The following is a 27,240-nucleotide window of genomic DNA, read 5'->3' on the forward strand; positions in this document are numbered from 1 at the left end:
CTTCTTTTAAGTATTTTCATTCTATACTACCTTTTACTTGTACTCAACTACATTACTTTATGAATTTAGATTTTGGGGAAAACCTTTTTAATATATGATTTTTTTTATATAGATTACCATTCAACATTATATTTACGTAACTAAAATCCTGAGTGGGTTAACAGATAATGTATTGGAATTAATATTTGTTTTCAAATATATTTCCCAGTTTCTTAAATGTCACTATTTGCTGCTTTTACGTTTCATCTTTAAAAATTGTTTTTGTGCATGAGTACTTTAACTCTTAATACTTTAAGAACGTTTTCCTTATCATACTTAAATACTTTTACTTAACTACGATTCTCGATGCAGTGCTTTTACTTGTGGGGTAATAGAGTACATGTAATGAGATTACGTAATCAGGATACAATTTTTTAAAAAAAAGGTAACTGTATTCGATTGCAATAATATAAATCTAAATGTAACGGAAAGTAATCGGGTTACATTACTTTTTATATTTTGATACTCTGACTAGGTTACTAATTTTTTTTTTTTACATGTAACTATTTATTGTAACGGATTACATTCTTTAAGTGACCCTCCCAACCTTGAGTATTAGTACTTTTACTCAAGTAAAGAATCTGAATATGTTCCCCCCTGTGCTGATGTTTCCTCCTCATCCTCGCATCTCTGTTGTAAGTGGGCGGAGCTACAGCGCGAGGAAGAGATGCGCGAGGTAGAGGCAGTCTCCGGCAGGAAGCACAAATAACCAAATAACAGGAAGCATTCACAATCACCTCACAGAGCCTGTCCACTGACAGAACTAACCGGCGGAGGGCGGACATTGGAATCACACCGAGGTTTAATTTCATCCGCATCCTCCTCATATCAGGGGAAACCATCCGCCTCCTTCCCTAGCGACCTCCTGGACAGTAAACAGATGGAGAAACAGGCCGGAGCTGCGGAAGCAGCAGGGCCGAACAGAAAGCCCTGGGGCTTGCCGAGCTCAGGACCAAACACTGGTGAAACCCCGGAGAGGTTAGCAACAGACCTGATATAATAGTTTACACGTAGTGCATTTACTGTTTTCTTGCTCTTCCTTAATATGTAATTCCCCGTAAAATGTCGCGATATTTCCTTTATCACAGGGTCGTATCTTTAATTCGGGTTGGATACGGTGCAGATGTCAAACCGCTTCTACAACTGTTTCCCAATAAGCCAAGGCTACTGCATATTCATTGTAAGTGACGGTCTACAGTTACTGTCACAGTAGCCATTATAGAGTAGCTAATAGCGAGTGAACCTATATTTGCATACTAATAAACAACAACAGGATGCGACAGCCTGACATGTTGGAAAACAGTGATATTGTGTACAGTGGGTTAACAGACAGCTAACGGCTAGCGTTAGCTCAGTAACAGGCTAGCTTACTGTATAGTTAGTAGCTACCGCCAAAACGTTACTGTATGCGATGCTATTGCTAATATGTTTATTGATGCATTGACAGTAAAGGTCCAGACTATTAACTATAACAAAACAAAACAAAATACACATAGTATTTGTTTTGCATTCAATTCAGTCTTTTTTAGTTACCCAAAAATAACAAACCAACGTACAATGAATAAGTAAATAAACTAAACAAAAAACGAAGAAAAAATAAATAGATAATATATTTATCTTAATATTTATCACAAATAAAAATGTTCAATATATAAATAAAACAGTAGGCATGGGGTGTTTTCTGTGTTAAGGAAAAATCAAATATCCCTGCTGGTTTCTCTTTTTAATTTTTTCCCAAACACATCACTACATTTTTTGTGAAATTGTATTTGTGTAATATTTAGTAATTATCAACTATAATATACACTATATTAGCTTAATATAAAATGCAATGTGATGTATAAATGCCCCCTTGCACACCCATGGTCCACCTACACAGGTGTTTTCACTTCTCAGCCTAATTAGGCCCTTGGAGTGTGTATGACATGTGTTTGATTGACACCTCCCTCTCTTTAAATTGTACTTGCTTACTTCATCATTCTTCATCATACATTATCAGAAGAATGGTAACTTTTGCAAAACTGGGCCTCAACGTGAAACCACTGGTTGCCTTTTATATGTAGAAAAAACGTTTCATTATGACATGAAAAAAAAGTCTTAATGTTATGAAATGTCAATATTCTTGTTACAGTAAAATACAAAATACTTACAACTTTTTCCTGTGATGGTGAAACTTCATAATGCTAAATTAAAATTAGAAACTGTTCTTGCAGCTGGCTGTTGTATTAACATATTCAAAATACTGGGTGTAAACAAATATACTAGCATCATTTTACAGCCAACATAACAAAGAAGTCTGCTAAATTCATCAGAATAAAACTGTGTTTTGTCAGAATTGGAATTTTTTTCCTTCTCTCTAACCTGAATCTTAACATAATATGGCAGTCATTCAACATATCCCATTATAACAAGACTACTTACAAGTCTCTTTGGACTGTCCAGAACTTGTTGTCACAATATGGATGCAATCAATTATATTATATAATAATTCAATAATTACATGGGGCAGAAACTATCTTTTGGTTGTTCACATGGTAAATTCAATGCTTCAGTACATGTTATAAACACCACTATGTTGCTCTCACTTCCTCTGATTTAACACAAACACTGTTTCACACTGTTTAACATTGAGTTTGTTTCATTTGATCTGTTTCATTTAAGCCAACTCAACTCAACACAACACACCCAGCATGTTTCAGAACAGCATTATACCACAAAAGGGAGGGATTTTGATTTTTTTTTAGTTTTTGTGAATATGTTATAAACTCTGTCTTCCTTCAGTCCAACAGGTTCTCACGTAGAGTGGTGTAAACAGCTGATCGCAGCCACCATCTCCAGTCAGATCTCAGGATCGGTCCCGTCAGATATAAACAGGGACAACAAGGTAGCTCTCTCACACACACACACACACACACACACACACACACACACACACACACACACACACACACACACACACACACACACACACACACACACACACACACACACACACACACACACACACACACACACACACACACACACACACACACACACACACACACACACACACACACACACACACACACACACACACACACACACACACACACACACACACACTCACTTTTTGGACGGGTTGGTTCTCATGTGTTCTAATGGGGAATTTAATGGAAGCCCATTCCAATCAGGAACTAAAATAGTACACACACACACACACACACACACACTCTGTGTCAACTGTATTTCTCATCAGTTTGTGTTTTGATAGGCAAGGAGAAGACCAGATTTCATGGTAAGACCCGCAGGAATGGCAACATGTCTGCGCTGTTGTGTGAGCAGTGCTTTGTGTGTGTAGCCTATGTGAATGTACTGTATTACAGCATTGTTCAGAGAAGCTGGGCAGCTTGTTTCTGCTTCCGCCTGTCAGCAGCATACACTTCTCAGCCACAGGACATGTTTGTTTCCCCGCTTTCACTCAGAGTGATAGCTGTTGAATACACTGTAATTACTTATTGTGTTGTGTTCACACACTCATCCCATTTATTAAGTTTTGTTATACTCTGTTTTTAAATTATTAACACATTACAAATAAAACTTAACAAACTACATGCAGGTCCTCAGCCATTAGTCTTGTGCCATGGGGCACCGTCCCTCAAAACGTGTTCACAACAAATCCATGTCCATCTCAGTCCAGTATTCATTCTCAGAAGATGTATAGCAGATGTGTAAACTAGAGTGGTTAAGCAAGAAAATCCCACATCAGGAAGAAGTTTCACATTCATTGTACTAGAACTTTCTCCTTGGATTATGTACCAACCCTCTTCATGTGTTGAACCCATATTGACCAGTATTTGTCAAATGTATCACATCAGAGTCTTAAAGAAAAAGTCAGCTTCTCCATATGAAGCAAGTCATTTACCATGTTTGTTCATCCTCCCGTTGTTGGAGCTTCTTTCACAAGACAAATAGCTTTTTTGCTAGCTATTAGTAATATTTTAAGAAGGTCCTTTCACAAACTTTCAATTCAGCTGGTATATTAGCTAAATACTTTCCGGCAAAACTGTTCAATCACAAAGCCCAGTATTTAATTTATTTCTTTTATTATCATTAGCCAATTAAAATTGGATTACCTGACATTTCCAGAATATGTGGAATTGATCAGCCATAATATTACTACACTGTCCAGATTCTGGTTTGCCATTCTGATAATATTTGTTTCTGTTATATTAGAATTCCTAGAGTTAGACAACAATCTAATAATATTCTTCCATGAGAATTCTCTTCAATGGCCAGAGCTGGAGGTAGTGGATTTTATTACAAAATCCTCTTTAAAGCAATTAGAAGTGTCAAAAGCCTCAGTGGATGGAGAGTTATCTGTTCTCTGAGATGAAGTTTGTAGCGCTTTTTTTGTTGCTTGGTTTTGAACGAGCATTCACAAAACAGTATTTGCTCAGCTGTTCTGCAGCTCTCTTCTCACATCACTGCAGGTTTTGTATTTGCTTTGAACATTTGAATCCACTTTGTTGCATTTGCTTTGAGCTCTTGTGTTTTCACCCGACCGTCACCTCATACAGAATGTAATTACCAAAAAAAAATAACCATCACTTTGAAATCAGACAATGGGCGCTTTTACACCAAGTACTTTGCCGTACTTAGTTCCCAGTACTAAAGAGTTGAGTTCTGATGAACTAAAGAGCAGATCGCGTTCACACCGGAATAAATCCCTAAGGGAGGATTAGGCAAATGAAGCCGCTGACGTGACTTCTTCTTCTTCGGGTTTACTGGCAGGCTGCAAACAACTTCACGGCGTATACTGCCATCTGGCCGTTAGTCCCCGGAGTTGGGGATCTGGCTTCTGTGGAAGCTGCTGGGATTCCCAGCTGCTTCTACAGAAGACAGTCCCGCCTCCCGAGTAAATCACCAGAACGCCGGCACCTCCTCATCTCCACCGCTCCCATGTTTTTTTTGGTGTTGTCATAAGTTAGTCTCTCTCCGTTGGTGCGCTGGGCTAATGCTAATGCCAGCAAATACAATGGCGGCTTCACAAAACTTTTCCGAGTTTTACGGGGCGTGGTTTGCAATCCGCCCAGTCAATCAGAAATGGGAACCTTTTTCCCCCATGAAAGTACCTGCTCTCTAGCAGGGACTAATAATGGGGTGAAAAGGTTCTCATGAACTTAGTTCTAGTTCCGGCTTTTTTTAGTGTGAACGCAACATTTCAAAAACTATCGGAACTATACTGGGAAAAGTACTCCGGTGTGAAAGCGCCTAATGAATACAGTCGTTTCCATTTTATATAAACTACATTTATAAATGTGTGTGTATATGCTGTGTGTTCGGTGTGTCCTTTCACGCATAGAGGCTACTACAGTGGACAGCTTTTCAAAAGGTGTAGCCTTGTATATGCATGGTTTTTGATGGCATAGTTGCACCATCAGCCACTACATAGGACCCTATTGCATCATCCCATACGCTGCCACTCAGTGGAAAGTCAGTGCAAGTGCATGATACATTTCTCTAAACCAAGATGAACGACAGAAAGCCAGATGGACCAAGTCACCTGCCGATATCCTGCCAATCCTTTCATGGAAAGCGCTCCCTGCAGGTATAAAACATTTGGTGACATCAAGTAACAACTAAGGAATCATATAATTCATAAATTGTCAAAGTATTGATTTTATGTTTGCAGGAAATTATGATTATTCACCTGTCCACTAAAGTGGACTTCATGCATCACTGGCTATATTTACACTAAAATTCATACTGTTACTGCTACTGTTCTTCTTGAAAATACTTCATCTGTAATATCTTTTTGGGCCTTAAATCAATATACTTAAGTTATTATAATGTAATTTTAAGTTTGCACATCTTTATTTATAATTTTTTCCAAATTGACAAGTTTTCAGTTTAGACTTTAATGCATACTGTCCACCTGAGTGGACATATAAAACATTTTTTTTTCTAAATTTGAAAAAACTAAAATCTTGTTTTTCATGCCCCAAGAGCAATTTGATGGGAAATCAATTTAAAAACAAAGCTTTTAAATATTAAAGTCCAATAATGACAATATGTGGTGAATGGGTGAAACAATAGTATGTTTCAGTCCAGTTTTGAATTTCAATGTGAGCAGGCTTTGTGTAAAGTAAACAGGATGTGATCATGTGACTGAACTGCATGAAAATGAGTGTTGGTTGTCAGTGGTGACTGAGGGCAGATGTACTGTGCTTCCTCCAGCAGACCCTCTGTATACAGAACAGTCTCCAACTCTGCCTCCAGTTCAACCTGATGCCTGCTGCTTCTTTTTCTTTCTCTGTACCTTTCTCCATGCCTTTTCTCTGTCCTTTACCCTTACAAACACTGTGCTTCTTTCACTGAGGCGGTAACATTCCAGTTTCCGCACTGGGATCTTACAACAACAGAGTTCATTCAAGTCTTTTTTGCAAGAAATGTAGTGTCACACTGTCGAAGGAACAACAGTGTTGGCCAGTCTTTCATAGGCTCAGAGTAAAAAGTCTATCTATTGGATGGATTGTCAGGAAATTTGATTCGGCCCTGTTCAGGATGAGGAACAATAACATTGGTGGCCCTCTAACCTTTACTCTAGCTCCATCATGAGGTTTTAGTTAATACTTAATCATGTAATACCTCCAATCTGCATCAGTTGTACTAACTAAAGCATATTACCATACTAATGCACTTTGCTAAGATAACATAACCGTGTTAAATTAGTACGTAGTGAATCTACGGTGACATGTCTCCATGCTTTAATGTTCAAAAAGCTCTTTATTTTTCTCATACTGCCTGTGCTTCAGCACCTCTTTTCACCAGAGCCCAGTCTGCTCTGATTGATTAGCTGGCCGGCTCTGTTGTGATTGGTCAACCGCTTAGAGATGTCCCGCCCCTTAGCTTATTACTTACAATGTGTTGGAGCGCTAGCCATTTCCATCTTTATTTCGAACAGATTGAAAAAAACAAATGAAAAATAACAAATGTGAAAAACAGAATACTGTATTGTTAAAATAAAGTATTTATCAATTTTCATAATAATATTGATATATTCAACAAAAAGAGAGTCTATGGGAGAAAAAACTCCCCCTGGAGGGAACACAGGGATTTGAGCCTTTGCATACCATTTACTTGCACCCAAACCTAAAGAACACACGACAGGAGAGGGGAAACCCCTCAAAGAACCGCAGCAGCAACATAGTTACAGTTTATTTGACATTATACCATTTTGTGTTTGCTCTATAAGTCCGAAAAAGAGATCTCTAAAAATCCTCAGAATTAGCAGATAACATGGCTTGAGGTAACAGGAATGTTATCAGCTAGGAGAGCCTAGCATTGATTGTGCACATTTAGAAAACCTGACGTGAATTCAAATCATGTAGAATACATTGTTGTGAATGCAATAAAGTGTTTAAATATGGAATATGCAAGGAGTGGGAATTTAAAATAATAACTAGATCCATCGTTAAGAACAATGTCCGATTACTGTATAACTTCTCTTTCTTGCTATCTCTCTCTCTCTCTCTGTCACTTTCTCCATGCTGGCTCTCTCCCCAGCAGCAAGACTCACAAGATGAAGAGCTCTGTTACCATGGAGAGAGTGATTCTGATTCTCTGGCAAGTCTCTCTCTCTGCCTCTGTCTGTCCTTCCTCCTGTTTCCTCCTCACTCTGCACGCCTCCTCCTCTCCTTCTGTCTGTCACTCGGGAATGGCAGCAAATAACACATTATACCACAAGGTACACAACAATGTAGTACACAGGTTTGGAGTTTTAACAACCCGTATTGACTCCTGACTAAAAGTAGGGATATCTCTGCTGTATACATGTTGACCATTCTTCATTAACACATTTAACATTCTTTAGGTAGCTTCATTCCTAAACCCGCCATAGGATTTTAAAATATTCCTGTTTTTTTTCTCTGGAATTTATACATTTACAATTCATGCACTAGTTTGTGAGGGTTACTTTAAAAATGTATTCTGTTACAATAACTAGTTACATGTTACAATTGCAATCAGTAACCTCATTTGACTATCAAAATATAAAAGTAATCTTACCTGATTACTTTCCGTTTCTTTTTGATGACCTCAATATCAAATGCAAAACAAAAACAAGAGAAAATAAATAACAATATAATTGTTTTACTTAACATGTATGTAACTTTAGAAAAGAAGAAACCAAGATATTTCAGGTAATATAAAAAGGTAGTAATAGTTTACAAATGCTGTTTATGCTTATTACAATAATCAAAAGCATAGACTGTATTTTTCTTTAATAAACCATAAAGGAAATTCATTCAGTACGTCTACCTATAATATATCAACCTTTATTTCAAAATGTATTGTAACACTGTCACCCTGCTAGTAATCTCTATTTATTTTGTAAATGTTACTGTAATCTGATTTCTTATTTGTTACCTTTTTTTGTATCCTGATTACATAATCACATGTTGCATGTAATCTGTTACTCCCCAAGCCTCTTCATGCATTGACTAATACAGATCAATGTTTCAGCATCTTTAGAATAACATTGACATCATATGCCTGCTGATTGTTACCCTAGAGAAGGCAGGACAATAACATAAGTTAAATATACAGTATATATCAAATGTATTGTGTTTTTCTATTCTCTTATTTTTGTCGTTCTGGGAAGCAGCACTTAAAGCAAACAGTGTCTTTTCAGTGATGTTATATTTATTTTGCAATAAGTAGAGCTTGCTGATTGGTTGTTGCTCCCGCTCGTCAGAGGTAACTTGCATGAAGTTTAACTTCTCTTAACTTCCCCATGTTGCTCTGCTGGAAAGTCTTGAATAGTGAATGGCATCCATCTGCAGTGTGAATCCACGTGTTGTCCAATCAGACCACGGCTTGTCTTTAACTAACGCATTCTACTCTCATAAACAGAGGTTTTTTAAGTTAGCCTGCAGTAGTTGTCATTTTCAGAGGACTTTTTTTTTTTTAAAGCCACTGGAAACTATTCAAAAAGGAAATGCACATTTAGAAGCCATTTATTTAGTTTGAAGTTACAGTTTGTTTAAGTAGTGCTGTCCTAGATCTCTCTTTTTGAAATAAATGTTTTGGACTTAAAAAGGCCTAAGTTTAGATCACAAAGTCCAAAACCACCTCTGTGCAGCCCTCAATGAAATACTAAGAAAAGGTTTACAGCAATAAACTATTCTATACAGCCGCTCTCCAACTCTCAGTAGCACCATGTTGAGTACGGTGTTGTGTCAGTGTAGCAGGTCTACCCGCTACATGCTGTTTTTTCTCCAGCCCACTTACTGGTCTTTGTTCTACAGAACCTTCCTGCTTTGAGGTATGGGGCGCAGGTCACTATGTCCCAGAACCAGGTTCCTCTGCTACCAGGAGAAACAGTGCAGACCACAGGTAAGCTCATCAGTGTCCATGTTCAAGATCTTTTTCTAAAGGGGCCCTATTCTGCTCATTTCCAGGTTCACATTAGTATCTAATGTTTCCACAGGGACATGTCTTCATGTTTTAATGTTCAAAAAGCTCTTTATTTCTCTCATACTGCCTGTGCTGCAGCACCTCTTTTCACCCTCTGTCTGAAACCAGAGCCCAGTCTGCTCTGATTGGTTAGCTGGCCGGCTCTGTTGTGATTGGTCAACCGACTAATGATGTCCAGCGCCTTAGCCTATCACTGACAATGTGTTGGTGCACTAGCCTATCACTGACAATGTGTTGGAGCACTAGCCAAAAGAAGTGCGATAGGTACTTTTGAGGTATTTGTGCTTCACCCAAGTATTTACATTTAATACTACTTTACATTTCTACTCTAATACATTTTGGAAGCAAATGTTGTAGTTTTTACTCCACTATATTTATTTTACAGAGGTATTTATTAGTTACTTTATTAATTCAGAATTTGACACACAATAATTAAGAGAGTGTGTGGGAGAGAAACTCCCTCTGGTGGGAACACATGGATTTTAGCCTCTGCAGACCATTTACATGCACACAAACCACTACAGGAGAAGGACCTCCCCCCCATAAAAGCTTAACAGGACGTCTTTAAAACAGAACAGCGTACTATGTACATATTGACTCCCTGGCCCTAAATGAAAACGTGTGTGCGCCTCTGTGTGTTTGTGTTGACGTGCAGTGAAGGATGTGATGTACATATGTCCCTTCAGTGGTCTGGTTAATGGAACCCTGACCATCACAGACTACAAGCTCTACTTCACCAGTGTGGAAAGGGTACGTCAATATCTTATTCATTATTCAATTCACATCCTCGGACTATTCCTCTGTGTAGAACTGTGTGTTTATGTCCCCTGTGCTCCTCCAGGAGTCTCCGTTCATCCTGGATGTGAACCTGGGAGTCATCAGCAGACTGGAGACCATCAGTGTCCCCAACCAGGGAGAGAACACCAAAGGACTGGAGTTAGTCTGCAAGGTACTAAAGAATCACCTCTCTTTACATCTGGGATGAGTCTACAATAGCACTGATGATTAATGATGTCATGTCCTCCCTGCGTTAGGACATGAGGAGTCCCAGGTTCGCCTATAAGACGGAGGAGAGTAATCCAGACGTGGTGGAGCTGCTGGCCAAACACGCCTTCCCCCTCTCACACCGCCTGGTCAGTCTCATCACATGTGTTTACTCAGGTTGGCAAGATATGACGTGTGTGCACTGAATGCTGAAAGTAGCAATACCACAGTGTAAATATACTCTGTTACATGTTAAAGTATTGTATTTGTAATCTAAGTATAGGCATAGAAAAATCGAAACACCTAAAGTAAAAGTTGGCATTATGCAGGCAGCCCATTTCAGAATGATATATATATCAATTATTGATTACTGAACATCACTTTAAAGTCACAAATAATACATGTGGAGCTAGTTTTTAATCTTTTGGTTTTGGGATGTTTTGATGGGATTGTAAGATAAGATAAGACTTTATTTTTCCCAAAGGAAATTCCTGCAAAACATTGAGTTCAATGAACATAAAAATAAATACAGTAATAATCATAACAAAGTTGTACACTAACAGTGCAGTAAAAGATCAAATTAAACAACAAACTACAAGAAACAATGATGCACAAATAATGACTGGAAACTGTGCAGTGAGGAGCGATGTTGTAACGGTACAAAAAACATAATGGCAGATACGTAATTGAACATGATACTATTGCACTTGACATTGCAAAGCAGAGAGTGTCTTTGAAATGACGATAATGATATCGGACATAGTGGAGATGTGGCAGTATAGTCACCAACTGATCAATTATTTGAATTAAAGAATCAAGACTTAATAGTGCAACTAATATTCAGATATTAATGAGGGACTTCTCCTACATGAAGTGAATTTGATAGAGACTGAATACTTACACTTGTCCTCTGTCTCCCTCCTGCAGCCTCTGTTTGCCTTCCTGTACAAGGAGCAGTTTCCTGTGGACGGCTGGAAGGTGTACGACCCGACAGCCGAGTACAGACGTCAGGTAACTCACTGACACTCTGACGGCCCGTCCACACAGCGGCGTGCGTTGAAGCTTGCCTGCGGGCGTGTCTGAAACTCGACCAACAACCAATCACATGAATCTCCCGCCCCTGACACACAAGCAGCGGTTTGATTGGCTAGAGCTTGTCCTGGCATATGATTCGATTGGCTGACGCTTCTGCCGAGGCTTCAAAAGTTGAACATTGCTCAACTTTTGCAGCGAGCCACGCCAGCAAAGCTCCGCTTCGCTTCCCACAATGCAGTTCGGCAAAAAGTGAAGTCACCCCATTTAAAGTGAATAGTGAAGCTTTCAACACACGCCGCTGTGTGGACGGGCCGTAACACACTCTGCTGCTGTTACATCCAGCTCTCTCTGATAACACATGAAGTCTCGACATACTCAAGTTATAAAACCATGTTACTGTGTTGATTAGGTTTAATCCTCCTTGGTGCTCTCACTTTCTCTTGAACACAAATAATCTTATCAGTTCCTCTGCCATTTTCTGTAATTGCTGTGAAGTTACTGGCAATGAAACTCCACGCTTCCTGCAAAACTTTGACATTTAAAGGTCCAATCTATAGGATTTTGTGTCAAATAGCTGGGAGGTTTTAAATAGCAACCAACTCAATTAGGGTTGCCAGAAACTGACCATGATCAAAATCGATTATTCGGCAGCCCTGGCGAATAATAATCGATTAATCGACCGACCCCCCCCCCCCTAGAGCTATTATTAATACAGGCTGTAGCCTGTATTATTAATAATAGCAGCATTGCAATAAATAAATTGTGCGCGCATCGCGCATCTTCAAATGGATGCACTCAAAACGCATTGTTGAGGTTGAGCTGTGATAGACCAACGTCTTTTCGCAGAGCTTGCATTTAACTTCCTTTGGACTTGTAAGTTCGAAGTAGTTCCACGAGGAGGAACTCTTTTTACCTGCCGCTTTAGTCGCACGTATGAGGGAGGGGGGGGGTGGGAGCCGGGTCGGTGTGTAGCGTGCTGCAGCAGCAGTCTGCTCTGCACGCAGGCTTCCTCCAAGTTTACAGTAAAACAAACTGGTGGTGTGACCAATGGCCATTTACAATTATTAATACTATTACTATTATTAGCATTAGTCTATATTTTGGTTGAAACTAAGCCAGAAAAAAAAAAATACATAAATAATAATAAAAATATATAAATAAAATCGATTTTTAAAAATAATATTCAATTATGGAGACTGTAACGAATATTCGAATAATCACTGGCATCCCTAAACTCAATACGTATTTGCTCACCCTTCTTTTTCTAGTGTTGGGTAATCATGGTTAGTTATAAGTAACATATTTCTCTAGTCTCCCTGGGAGAGGTTAAGATTTTGCAGCAGGCAAGGAAAACGTTTTTTTGTTAGAAAAGACAAACTCATGACTCTGATGTTGTACCACCAGGGGCGGACTGGCTATCTGTAGAATCTGGAGAACCACAGAACGGCCGGTCGTCAAGGGCCGTTGACGGCCGGCCGGCCCTTTTAAAAAATAATTGTTTAACGTCATCATTTAAATTGCGCTGACGGCCGACAGAGGGCGACAGCGGCCGCTAATGCAGTTGTGTGGTTCTTATCTGTCAAATAATCACATAATCAAAGAAAACGAAAAGAAAAAGGTGGGGCCGAGAAGGCAAGAGAAATAAAGGTGAAGTCACTCGCAGGTGAAGCATATAAATGTCGCAAATTGACAGACCTTTTTGGCAGCAGCGCTGCTACAAGCATTATCATCAGCAGTTTAGAACAAGTACAAGATGATGAAGAGAATGATGAGGGCGTGAGTTCAGATATACAGCCAGCTTCCTGCGTTCATGATGAGGGACACAGAGTTGAGCTGGTGGAAGAACCAGCTCAACTGGCACATACAAGTGCAGGGCAAGAGCAAGAGGTGGGTGAGAATTATCCCTTGAACTCAGTGGCGTTTTCTCCTGGAGGCCAAGGGAAGCCAGGCTTCCCCTGTTTTTTTGGATTGTGGTTATGATTTTAATAAATAAATAAAACACTTTGTTTAGTTTCGGTTATTATTCTGTGCTGTGTGTTGCTGCCGGCCCATCTCTCCCCCATTCTCATTGAGTATTTTACAAAGAGTGAAACAGCGCCCCTCTAGATGTTATGGTGAAACAGTAGATTGCACCCTCTGTTGCGAGAGGAAGCTAGCCGAAATTGGCTTCCCTTGGTGAAAAAAAATTGAGGGATTGACCAATCAGATGAGGCTCACGTCATGCCCCTGCGCAACCTGTGATTGGTCAGGGCCATGCCAAGGCCAATAGAGAGGCGAAGTCCCTCCCTTTCCGGGGGACCTCCATGGGACCTTATTTCGGAAAAAGTATGTATTGAAGTCAATGGCGAGAGAAAGATTATCTTTCGATCCCGTTTAAATTGTGCCACGAATTACACATATGATGTTTGTCAATTTAAAAGATAATTTTGCAAGTCAAAAAAATTAAAATGTGTCGGAAAACTGTGAAGTAACACTTTTTTTTGTGTGAAACCGCTCAATGAACCACATCTCCCGTCTCGCACCACACACCAAGACGGCCGTCACGTTGGCACATTTAACTTCTTTCAGAATGAGGCGAAAAGTTTTAAAAGAGGTGAAAATCTCTACGAGTCTGGGCGTGTTGAGAGCTGTACATACACACAAGGGGAGTTAGTCGGTTCCGTAAGAGCCAGCATGCGGGACCGGGATTCTGGGATTTGTAGTCTTTCTAGTTGCGTATTTTTCATAGTCTTATATTTCAACAGTTTTTCGACAAACTGTGACTTTTTTCACAATCGGACGTAAAGCTTTAAATAATAAACAGCGGATTTCTAACATTTGACATTTCATGTGGCCGGACTGGGTGAGTTTCCAGGGCTGAATTTTAGTCCCAGTCCGCCCCTGTGTACGACTGGCAGGGTATTGGTACTTGATATCTCGGCAACCAAAATGACCCAGTGCCAAGTAGTATCAAAATCCTCCAGTGAAACGACATCTGCATATAAACCTTATTCTAGTCAAAAAAATGATTATGGTTTTAAGAATCAGGCAAGCGAACAACAAACCTCTCTCTCCCACATGAAACACTGTGTATTTATATCACATGTAATACTCTTGTAATGGGTTCTCTCATGTGGTTGGGTGTTTTTTTAGGGCCTCCCTAATGAGAGCTGGACCTTCAGCAAGATGAACAGCAGCTATGAGCTGTGTGACACCTACCCCTCCATCCTGGTCATCCCCACCAACATTGCAGAAGACGACATCAAGCGGGTGGCTGTGTTCCGAGCAAAGCACCGCATACCGGTCAGTATTGACAAAACGTTGGGTTACGTATTGTAACCCTTGTGATATTAGCACAGACGGAGCCCTCTACTGGACTCTATAGGTACTACCTTATCCTGCGTGCATTCTCCCACTGAGACTTCTATAGACGTAGCCGGCCTAGGGCGGGCCTACCTGAATGTGTGCGCATCACACCGTATAAAAGGAGGCCTCACCTCCTGACTATCATCCTACACCTCTCTTCAGCGAGCGGAATAAGACAGACAGTGCCCTGAGTAGAGGGCTCCGCCTGTGCTAATATGACAAGGGTTACAATACGTAACCCAACGTTATATCTCTCACAGGCTCCGCCCTCTACTGGACTCTATGGGTACAGTGGGTGGAGCCCTGATGTATACGCGCACTGTCGTCCAACAACACCATTCCACCCCACTGAAATATAAAATGAAAAATAAGTTTACTTTTGAAATGATTTCTCACAAAAACCTTTCTAAATTATAGTAAATTTAAAAAAATGGTTTCGTCAATATACTTTTTTCTGCCTAACATAGTTCAAATTGAATGTAAACTATATAAAACATCACATCCATGGCAATTAACCCACTTTTACCCGCTATTTAAATTAACTTTGGTTGAAGTTAATAACAATATTGATATTATATAGATATATATACACTGAACAAAAATATAAATGCAACACTTTTGTTTTTGCTCCCATTTTTCATGAGATGAACTCAAAGATCTAAAACATTTTCTATATACACAAAATAACCATTTCTCTCAAATATTGTTCACAAATCTGAAACAATCTGTGACAGTGAGCACTTCTCCTTTGCCGAGATAATCCATCCCACCTCACAGGTGTGGCATATCAAGATGCTGATTAGACAGCATTATTATTGCACAGGTGTGCCTTAGGCACACCCGGACATGTCGTGTCCGAGCGATCCGGCATGTGAAACCCCGATCTCAGGCAGTTTACAGGCCTCTGTGGCAGCGGTGGGGGGAACGGTAAGCCTACGCGCTCCGCCGTCAGAGTCATCACCGCCGGGAAATCCATCCGCGCAGACCTGAGAGTTGGACCTCCGGACAGCGAGGCGTCATCCTCGTCTTCCATCGGAACCGGGACCGCCTGGCCCCACGGAAGGGAGAACCGGAACGATGTCTCCTCGCTTCCCGAATCGTCCACGACGTCGAGATCCAGCTCCTCCGACTCCTCCTGCGGGGTATACCTCGCCAGGAAGTGCTGCCCACAATGCTCCTGTGTGAGCCGCGGGATCATCTGGCAGGCTGGGCATGTCGGCGTCGGGCCCATACCGTTCACCGCGTGGTCAGGCGCCAAGCACATGAAGCAGAAGGGGTGCGGATCAGCTCCCGCAATCAGGTTCGGGCAGGTCCTATGGTCAAGAACTGACTCCATACTCTCTACTTTCACTTTCTCAAACGTCTCGAAGCTCCTCGTGGAATCACTTCCGCTGCCGAAGAGAAAAAGGATGATAGTCAGGAGGCGAGGCCTCCTTTTATACGGTGTGATGCACGCGCATTCAGGTAGGCCCGCCCTAGGCCGGCTACGTCTATAGAAGTCTCAGTGGGAGAATGCACGCAGGATAAGGTAGTACCCATAGAGTCCAGTAGAGGGCGGAGTCTGTGAGAGATATAACCACCCTTTAAAACCATGTTTAGAATCAGCTCTGTGACTCTGTGGGTCTTTGATGTGTTTTCTGAGCCCCTCCTGGCTCTGAGCCTCTGACCTGGCTCTGCTCCTCTTGCAGGTCCTGTCCTGGATCCACCCAGAGTCTCAGGCCACCATCATTCGCTGCAGCCAGCCGTTAGTCGGCCTTTCAGACCGCCGCTGCAAAGAGGACGAGCATTACCTACAAATCATCATGGACGCCAACGCCCAGTCCCACAAGCTCACCATCTTTGACGCCCGGCAGAGCAGTGTAGCAGTCACCAACAAGGTACGACACATCCGTCCTTCCTGTTTCCTCTCCCTTACCTCAGCTACACGTCAACTGATTTGCCTTTATTCTCACTCCTGCAGGCGAAGGACGGAGGGTTTGAAAGTGAGAGTTTCTATCCAAACGTGGAGCTGAACTTCCTGGAAATTCCCAACATCCATGTGATGAGGGAGTCCCTGAGGAAGATGAAGGACGTGGTTTACCCCACCATAGACGAGGCCCACTGGCACTCTGCTATCGATCAGACACACTGGCTGGAGTACATACGGGTAACTCACACAATAAATCATCATTTTTATTTATGTACTGTTGGTACTGTTATACCAACAGGATTTTTCCAAAAGGTTTCTCATTGCATGGCCTCAGATATACTACTGTACACATAGTAGACAAGTCTCTTGACTCAGGTGTAATTCCACAGGCCCTGAAAACTGTGTGCAGTGATCAGTGAAAGGAGAGCCTTTCCATTGTTCTGAATGAGAAATAAACCTCTTACATTTCTAACTATTGTTGAAAAACTTTAGCTGCTATCGGTAAAATGTCTACGCTGTGAGCATGTCAGGACCCTGATGAGCGTTTTAGTGTGCTTTTTGTGTACTTTCGGTCAATAATATGGCTCCTTTGGCCGTTTATCTGAAGGTGTGCTGCTGGCGCTCTGAGGAAAGATGAGGCTACATTTACAATGGGCCTTAATGGAGACATGCGTGAAGTTTTTCTCACTTGTCCTCAAGCAGGGCTGGCCCTTGGCATAGGCAGTATAGGCGAATGCTAATGCGGCTTTCACACCAGCGCTTTTCAGTTTCTAGCTCCGAGCGGGAGCTTTTCTGATTCAGCTCCGGTTTCCCTTTTCAGCTCCCGCTCTGTGCACACCGCCCACTGGCGCCCCAGAGCTGCCCTTGCTGCGTCATGACGTCACCGTTTACATCGCTGATTTGCCCCCCAACGGCAGCTCACAACAACTGCGTCGGGTCGATGATCGTGTTGCTTTTAATCACACGAAGCCAGAATAAATTGAATAACGACTTCTCCAACCTTATACTTTGCTCCAGAGTGCCGTGGTTCATTGTTTATTAATGTGTTTCTGCAGCATTTACCGACCGCTGCAGTGCTGGCTGCTCTTCCACGGGAGTTTATTCTCCCGTTAGCTCCCGGTTAGCTCACACTGCAGCGGCCGCTCTAAAGTATTCACTGTCCGACTCACACAAGCAGCTGATGCATATCCCCAGTTCCCTTAGCCTAAGTGAATGTGTGTCAGTCTGAATTGACACTGTTTGGTATCACAACGCTGTTATGAAAGTTTCTCTGGTATAAAACGGGTGATGTTAGCATAGCAACCGAAGCTAAACTGACTACTTGCATCCGATAGCTGCAATAATACAAAACAACACGTCTGCCTCTCTCCACAGTGATCGATAACAGTGAACGGATGGTCAAAGTAAGGCACAAATAAACAGAATCACACGAAGCCTGGTTAGTGTTGCCTGACTTTATAAAGTGTGTTTATAGGCACTACTGCTTGTAGGCAGGCATAACAGTCGACCCATGTGAGGTGGGTTTAGTTTCCTGCACGCCTCGACGTAAGAGAGACGTAAGCGACGTCACCTCTTAGCTCCAAAGCTCTTGCCTCTGGACCGACAATTTTTTGGAGCTGGAAATGAAGCGGATTCCGGAGCTAAGAGCCGGCGCAGCTCCGGTGTGAACTGGAAAACCCAGCGCTTTTCAGGCTCTAGCTCCGAGCCGGAGCTGAAAAGGCGCTGGTGTGAAAGGGGCATAAGGGTGCATCAACCCATCGGGTTAGAAATTAAAAATATATATTTTTTTAATATTTCATAACAACACCATTTCCCAATTTTGGATCAACCAAGTACATCTTATTATCTTATACTAACAGAACTACGTCTATATTGCGCACAGCGCCCATAAACTATGGTGCCCCAAAATCAAGTTGAACTGCCCCAGCCCCAGAGGTTTATGTGAAATAGTTATTTTTTTGAAATAATGGTTTTAGTGTGCAAATATAGGTTTTAATTTTGTATTTGTGTTAATTTAAAATAAATCAAACTCCCAAAAAACATATTTACTGTGTAAGCGGCTCCGTCCTGAAAGACAGAGCCGCTCTGATAACCTCAGCTCAGTGAGGTAAAGGCACACCTTTACATGATCATCATAGTTATAAAAAAATTAGGGCTGTCAAGTTAACGCGTTGATGCAAACAAAACTGAACGCCACTAATTGTTTTTAACGCGATTAACGCATGTGTATTTTTTGTCCTCGGCCGCCCCGTAGTTTCAGAGAGAATCAAGTTTAAAATATATTCTACAAGCTGATGCTGACAGCCCCGCTCCTGTCGCCCGCTTGTGGCAGACCCGGCAGACCACACTTCCACGCTCACCGGCAGGCACCGACCGTAGCCGCTCTCAAAAGAGGGGGAGACGACAGACTGTTTATTGTTTTTCTTTTCATTTCTATTGACTGCGCCCTTGGCTTCAAGCCTGGAAACGACAGTGGAAAATGATTTATTTTGAAACAACAATGATGACATGTGTTTGTGTGACTTAAACAGGCAGCGGAACTTGCTGTCTTTGATGTTAAGTCCATTTCCCTGATGGCGCGAATTTGAGGATGACGTTTTGGCATCACTCAAGGCGGCGGGAAGATGGGGGCATGGCGGCACCCCGTAAACACATCCAACACTGGAACGTGCTCTGGAGCTGGGGAACAGGGAACTTCCAGCTCCTTCATCGAGGAGAGGAGAGGAGGCTGTCAGGCCGCCCGGTTCTTCTTCCTCAACTGGTGGCTGAAAACCTGGGTCGGCCGCGCCTGAGCGGCCGCTGCCGGGACCGGAGATTTTCTTGGCCAGCTCCCTCTTACCTCGGGCCTGGGCTGGGGACCCGGGACGGGCTGCGGTTTCTGCTGCTTCGGTATTTTGAACCGGGCAGGACGTGAGACAGCTTGGGTGAAGGCCTGCCGCAGGACCATTGGAGGTGGCGGCTGGACCCTTCAGGGGAGACAGAGCTGGAGAGCCTCGTCTCCCTTCCTTTTTGACTCGCACCTCAGCTGCATTGAAGCTAGAGCGGATCCAAATATGCCCTCGGGAACAATAGGCATGTCCAGAACATCCTCTTTTTCCCGGTCTGGAAGGTTGGTCAGGTTGAGCCACCTGGCTCTCTCCTATACCACCATCATTCCCAGTGCTTTGCCCGTGGCTTGGACTGCACAGCGCTGCACACGGAGGCAAATGTCCGTGATCGCTGCGATCTCGTCCCACACGGCAGGCTCAGGTCTGCTCGACATGTCCTCTCAAAGCTCCGCCTGGTAAGCGGTCAGCAGCGAGGAGACGTTGAGAGCCCTGGCGGACAAAGCTGCGGCTTTATAGGCCCGTTCGGTCATCGCTGACTGGAACCGGTCTGCCTTTGTCGGTAGCCTGGGGTTCCTGCTTGGTGTCGCAGCCAGCCTCGGTTGGAGGTGGGCTGCCACCAGCGGTTCCATGGGCGGCATGCGGAGCAGGCCGAGCCTCTCCATACCGTCACAGTCCAGGGAGGAGGCACCCTGGATTGGGGACTTGTTGCTGAACGGGGCGGTCTCTCCACGAGACCGACACCTCGTCCAGCATCTCCGGAAAGACTGGAAGGAGTTGCCTCTTCGTCCTCGCTGCTTGGGGCAAGTTCTTCCCCTCGTAGCGAGATCTGGAGGTCTCCTTGGCCGCTTCAGGCCATGGGATGTCCAGCCTGGACGCAGCGCGGTGACACACGGCCTGCAAGTCCATGCTTAGGACGGGCGAAGCTGGTGTGCTCTCGCCCGGGGGAGCGGACATCACTCCCGGCTTAGCAGCCTGAGCCGATAAAACGAAGATGTCATCCCCATCTGAGTCAGACAGGAGGAACTCAGTGGTATCCTATTCGTCCTCCATGTAGTCCAACTCCAGGACATCCTCCGCGGGTGGAACCATGGTGAGGTCCAATTGGGAGCCCCAGCTTGACACATTTTTTAAGTTCTTTGCTTAAAAATAAATAGATTTTTTAACATAAGAGAGGTTTTCCTACGTTTATCATTCAAAATGATGTCCCAGGAGTGATGGGTTTGGGAGTTATGGCAGGTTTAAAACATTTTTGGGGGCGAATTTCAAGCTCTCCTCCACTCTGTTTTGAGATCAAAGCACTCTAGACTTAACGAGCGGCGCAATACACACTAATGTTAAAATCGGAAGAAGGCCTCTTTACCAAGCTCCAAACTAAGTAACATTTTAAAAAGTGTCAAAAATCTGAATACAACTTGAATAGATCTGTGTAAAGTTGGAATGAAGTCTCTAGCTGAAAGTATGTGGAAGGAGTAGCATTTGGCGCTAGGTGTAGGTTAAAAAAGATTTGAAGGTGCCGGCCATTGAGTTACATGTTAAAAAAATGTTTTTAAAAAGCTGAATATTATAAAAAGTATAAATGTCATAAACAAGAAAAGTCATAGCACCTATGTCCTGAAGGAGCTGAACATTTTAATATTTGAATGGTTTCTGTAGCTGAAAGTATGCTGAAGTAGTTAAACGGCAAAAATGTGTTGAAATAATAAGAAGAAGCTGAAGAATAAAGATTTGAAGAGCTATGTGGAATGCTGTTGCACAGCATTCACACTAATTACAGGTCAAACCTCCCATTTCTAGGTAAAATCATTGAAAAAGTAGTTTTTCAACTGCTGAATAACTCCCTAAAATCAAACAACTATTTTTATTTGTTCCAGTCAGGCTTCTGACCTTACCAGAGCACTCAAACCGCTCTTGTTAAGCTCTTCAATGGCATCGACTTAAACACAGTGGCAGAATCTCAGTGTTGGAATTATTAGATCTTAGCACTGCTTTGGACACTGTGGACCACAACATACTACTAGACCGACTGGAAAACTGGGTGGGACTTTCAGCAACAGTTCTAAACTGGTTTGAATCCTATTTAAAGGACAGCGAAACTTTGTTTCTATAGGTAACTACACATCTGAGTTTATAAATATTACATGTGGGGTTCCTCAAGGCTCCATCCTGGGGCCTCTTCTCTTTAACATCTACATGCTTCCACTGGCTCAGATAATGAAAAACAACAATTAGTTAGCCTAGCTATGCAGATGACACACACATTTACATAACCATTCCACCAGGAGACTATGGTCCAATTCAAGTTGCAGTGAGTTAATTGATCTTTGCCTAAATTAATGTTTTTAAATACCATTTTATAATGTGAATCCGATGCACTATTTCTTAATGCTTTTAATGTTTTTCATTTTTGTAAAGCACTTTGAATTGCCTTGTGTTGAAAGGTTTTGCCTTGCTTATGTCTTTATTAAACAAGGACCATGGATACAAGATATATGACAACATTAGAAGAGATGATCTTTGCTAGCTTGCTAATTTCCATCTTCAACACAATACTCAGTATACCAGAGGGTCTTTTATTCATGTATTCTACTGTAAATTCACTGATGTGTGTACATGTTGTGTGTAGTTGTTGTTATCAGGAGCAGCAAAGGTGGCAGATAAGCTGGAGTCGGGGAAGTCGTCGGTGGTGGTGCACTGCAGCGACGGCTGGGACCGAACCGCTCAGCTCACCTCTCTGGCCATGCTGATGCTGGACAGTCACTACAGAACGCTCAGAGGCTTCCAGGTCACACACACACTGCATCACAATATCACCTTTACACTGCAGTCTCCATCTGTACTGAATAATAATGTGTGTTTGCAGGTTCTCGTGGAGAAGGAATGGATTAGCTTTGGACACAAGTTTGCTGCTGTAAGAAAAAAGTTGTTATTCTGATGATATCACCATTGAGTCATGATCAAAACTATATCTACCTGTAGTTATTGTACTACTTTTATATTCAACTTGCGGTCAGACTCAGTTATATATAAAAAAACAACTATTTGTATGCAAGTTTTTATTATTTTGATCCACAAAAGATTTAAAGAAGCACAGTGCACCAAGCACAGTTTACTTCAAATGGGTAGAAAAGCAATGGATGCCCCATTAGGCGCATTCACACTGCGGTACTTTTCCCACAAAGGTTCATGCGAACTTAGTTCATGCGAACTCTTTAGTTCGCATGAACTAAGTACAGATCGCGTTCACACCGGAATAAGTCCCTGGGGGAGGATTAGGCAAATGAAGCCGCTGACGTCACTTCTTCTGCTTTGGGCTTACTGGCAGGCCGCAAACCACTTCACGGCCTATACTGCCGCCCAAAGTCCCCGGCCGGAAGTCCCCGGAGTTGGGACTGGCTTCAGTAGAAGCTGCTGGGACTCCCAGCAGCTTCTACGTACGCCCAGCCAATCAGAAATATAGCTCTTTTCTCACAAAAGAGCCACTCGAAAGTCCCTGCTCTCTAGCAGGGACTTTCAAGGGGGTAAAAAGGTTCGCATGAACACATTTTAGTACCGGCTCTTTTTGGTGTGAACGCGATCATGAACTAAGTTCGCATGAACCTTTGTCCTTTGTGGGAAAAGTACCGCAGTGTGAATGCGCCTATTGTCAGAATAGTTTTGTATGCTTATATCACCCTTCCTACACATTGTATAACATATTACTGCCACTTATTTATTACACAAAATTAAAACCTGATGTCCAGGGTTTGTGTTATGCCTATTGAAAGTGTTGCTTTCTGTGTTTCAGCGCGTGGGTCATGGTGATGAGAACCATGCTAACTCAGAGCGCTCGCCTCTCTTCGTCCAGTTCATCGACTGTGTTTGGCAGATGACTCGACAGGTCAGTCAAGACCTCAAAAACGACTGACCCCAGAGTCCAGACATGTCATAACCAGACAGAACCATTTCATAAAGCAGCACACAATTCACGTATGAGCCCATTTTTCCCTTTAAACTGTGGGTTTTCTCTGGAAGTTTTTCCTTGTACGATGTGAGGGTCTAAGGACAGAGGGTGTCGTATTGTCATACTGATATTCTGTACAAACTGTGAAGTCCACTGAGACAAATGTAACATTTGTGATATTGGGCTATATAAATAAACATTGATTGATTGATATTCTTGTGTACATAGGCTCAATCACTCAATCTTATCACTTGTGTTCCTCTGACTACAGTTCCCAGCAGCCTTCGAGTTCAATGAGCTGTTCCTGATCACAGTGCTGGACCACCTGTACAGCTGTCTGTTTGGAACGTTCCTCTATAACAGTGAGCAGGAGCGGGCAGCCAAGGTATTCTTCTGTGTTAGCAGGTGTAGCATTCTGTGAGATAAACGTCACATTGAAGGAATGTTTTGGATGAAACTCTTCTTCTGTCCTGTGCAGGAGGTGCAGACACAGACTGTGTCCCTGTGGTCCTACATTAACAGGTAAATACTCACCACCTGGACAAAATTGATCATGTGAGGAGCCATTCTGACTGTTTAAAGAGGCCCTATTGGGTTTTCTTTTCTGTAGTGTGTTCTATAGGTTTGTGTGCATGTAAATGGTCTGCAAAGACTAAAATCCCTGGCTTCCCTTCGGAGGGAGTTTCTCTCCCACTCCATTGGACTCCTTTGTTTACTTCAGTAACATAGTCACATCGCTACAGTATGTAACCAGTGGTGGCAAAAGTATTCAGATCCTTTTTTGGGGGGGTAAAAGTACCAATACCACACTGTAAACATTCTCAATTTCAAGTACAGTTCTGCATCGAGACTAGTACTTAAGTAGAAGTATTTAAGTACGATTCTAAAAATGTACTTTAAGTATTAAGATGAACTTTTATTAATCCCTCATGGGGAAATTATTTCTCTGCATTTGACCCATCCTAGTGTTAGGAGCAGTGTGCTGCCATTTTGAACGGCGCCCGGGGAGCAATGTGGGGAACGGTGCCTTGCTCAGGGACACCTCGGTAGCACTTGGTCTTTCGGGGACTTGAACTGGTGACCTTCCAGTTCCCAAGCCAAGTCCCTATCGACTTCGCCACCACCGCCCCTTAGGAGTGAATGTACACGCGTAATACTCATACTTCTATTAGCTAGCGCTTCAACACATGTATGAGTTGGCTAAGGGGAGGGACATGTCCGACACATCTCTAAACTGTTGATCAGAGCAGACTGGGCTCTGGTTTCAGACAGAGGGTGAAAAGAGGTGCTGCAGCACAGGCAGTATGAGACAAATAAAGAGCTTTTTGAACATTAAAGCGTGGAGACATGTCACAGTAGAGACACTAAACACAAAATGATCAGAATATGTCCTCTTCTCTGTCGTCCCCTCACAGCCAGGTTGAGGACTTCACCAACCCTTTCTACGTGGACTACGAGCACCATGTTCTGTATCCGCTGGTGTCCTCCAGACATCTGGAGTTGTGGACCGCATACTACGCCCGCTGGAACCCCCGCATGAGACCCCAGGTACACCACCTCTGTTGGGCTGATGGGATTAAAGCAGTGATGGAGATGTTTGGACTCATCATAAGCTATGACAAGTACTATTAGGACCACAGATACTTTTTCGTTAAACCAAAACCTTTTTTCTCTTTATATCATCCTTATCATAGAAATATCTTTACTTTTATTTTATGCTTTTTAATTATACAATTACACCTGTGGTCATATTATGCCTTTAAATCTTGTAATAATATAATTGTTCGTGTGTGTGTGTGTGTGTGTGTGTGTGTGTGTGTGTGTGTGTGTGTGTGTGTGTGTGTGTGTGTGTGTGTGTGTGTGTGTGTGTGTGTGTGTGTGTGTGTGTGTGTGTGTGTGTGTGTGTGTGTGTGTGTGTGTGTGTGTGTGTGTGTGTGTGTGTGTGTGTGTGTGTGTGTGTGTGTGTGTGTGTGTGTGTGTGTGTGTGTGTGTGTGTGTGTGTGTGTGTGTGTGTGTGTGTGTGTGTGTGTGTGTGTGTGTGTGTGTGTGTGTGTGTGTGTGTGTGTGTGTGTGTGTGTGTGTGTGTGTGTGTGTGTGTGTGTGTGTGTGTGTGTGTGTGTGTGTGTGTGTGTGTGTGTGTGTGTGTGTGTGTGTGTGTGTGTGTGTGTGTGTGTGTGTGTGTGGCAGGTGCCGGTGCACCAGACACTGAAGGAGCTGCTGCTGCTGAGGGGGGAGCTGCAGAGGAGGGTGGATGAGCTGCAGAGAGATGCCACCTCCCACTCCCTGACCTCCTCCTCCGAACACTCCCCCGCACACAGCACGCCACTGCACAGCGCTGTCTGACATACACACACACACACACACACACACCGGAAACACACAGATAAAGCATGTTTTTGCCCAATTAGTACTCATGTTTACAATTTTATATTAACATTCCTAAATACATTTTTACAAACAACCCTGATACAACACCTGTGTTTATTATTTAAATCTATGAAGTATTCAGAAAGACCAGCTCCCCCTGCACTGTGGGAACCTTATCACCCACTTCACTGGTGTTTGTATGAAGAATTGCTTCTATATTTCTCAGGGCCCAGGAAGTCACATGACTGCCAGTGACTTTTCACACACACACACACTCCTCTCCCTTTACCATGTCAGTGACTGACTGATTAGAATCATTGGTGTGAGCTATGCTAAGCAGAAATAATATGAAAATAATGTTTTTTGGCCAATCAGAGAAGAATCACAATGAACCCCACCCCACAGTAAGGACACTGTGCATGATTTCCTATATTTGTTTTTTAAAATGATTGTTTTATTTGAATTTGTTTTTACTTTCCCTGATCCCCCAAACCACTTTGTCATTTACTGTAAATAATGTCTCGCCAGTGTTTCTCACAAATGAACCGAACCACAGGTGTGTGTGGAGCTGCTCCCAAAGTTTGACTGTGAATTGAATCGACTTCAAAGCAACACGATCATAGGACAGTGTTTTTATAAAGATGAGAAAATGTTAAATATTGAAAATGCCAAGATATTTTTTATTACAGTTCAGAATTGATAATTAAGTTAAATATGATCAAATGTGTGAGATACAAAATACAGATTTTAAGATTAGAGTTTGTGATTCAATTTTAGGTACATTATTTAAGAACAATTGATGACTACATTCTGGTGTAAACAATCCTATTTAAAAGACGTATAATGCAGATATCACTGTGAACTAACATGTTCACGCTTTAAAGTAACTACAGTTACAGCAGTTATGCCAATAATGAACACAATTAAATGATCAGCTCTCAACAAAAAAAGACTGCTGGATCACTTTGCCTTTATTTCAAGAGCACACTTCAATAGACATAAACAAATCAATGCATTTAAAGAAGAAACTGGATTGAGAACAGTATTACTGAAGTTATTATCCACTGTTAAAGAAGAGGATCAAGAATCAGGTTCACCACCTCTGACCTGTTTGGTATTGTTACAGTTTGAAAGATGTCCCTTTTATTCTAATGCGATGTGACTTATACATTTACCTGTGTACCTGTGGCATGCAATTGTACAAATCCTTTTTTATGTAAAGTATGTGATGGATTATGAGAAGTTAAACCTCTTAATGAGCCATAATCACTTCTGACATTCCGTTTAAAAACAAATCAAAACTCCAGACTCGTTCTTGTCTTTTTAAACATTTT

At 42.3% G+C, this 27,240-nt stretch overlaps 1 protein-coding gene across 7 annotated transcripts; it reads left to right on the forward strand.

The window, feature by feature from the left end:
* The first annotated feature begins 715 nt into the window (after nt 1–715).
* On the forward strand, nt 716–27,210 carry mtmr1a (myotubularin related protein 1a). 7 transcript variants are annotated; one of them, XM_034106224.1, is made up of 20 exons: nt 716–1,017; nt 2,821–2,923; nt 3,293–3,316; nt 5,552–5,629; nt 7,588–7,647; nt 9,330–9,417; nt 10,154–10,248; nt 10,340–10,447; nt 10,533–10,631; nt 11,410–11,493; nt 14,650–14,799; nt 16,551–16,739; nt 16,823–17,008; nt 22,223–22,381; nt 22,460–22,507; nt 23,384–23,476; nt 23,811–23,924; nt 24,018–24,061; nt 24,955–25,087; nt 25,727–27,210. In XM_034106224.1, exons 1-20 carry the CDS (start codon nt 920–922, stop codon nt 25,880–25,882), a joined length of 2,109 nt encoding a protein of 702 aa, XP_033962115.1. In that variant the 5' UTR covers nt 716–919; the 3' UTR covers nt 25,883–27,210. The 7 variants fall into 7 exon arrangements, with proteins under 7 accessions (XP_033962115.1, XP_033962116.1, XP_033962118.1 ...); XM_034106225.1 differs by lacking the exon at nt 7,588–7,647; XM_034106227.1 differs by lacking the exon at nt 5,552–5,629.
* Nucleotides 27,211–27,240: the final 30 nt, after the last annotated feature.

The sequence above is a fragment of the Pseudochaenichthys georgianus genome, chromosome 18, assembly GCF_902827115.2.
Source record: "Pseudochaenichthys georgianus chromosome 18, fPseGeo1.2, whole genome shotgun sequence".
Classification (NCBI taxonomy): Eukaryota; Metazoa; Chordata; class Actinopteri; order Perciformes; family Channichthyidae; genus Pseudochaenichthys; species Pseudochaenichthys georgianus.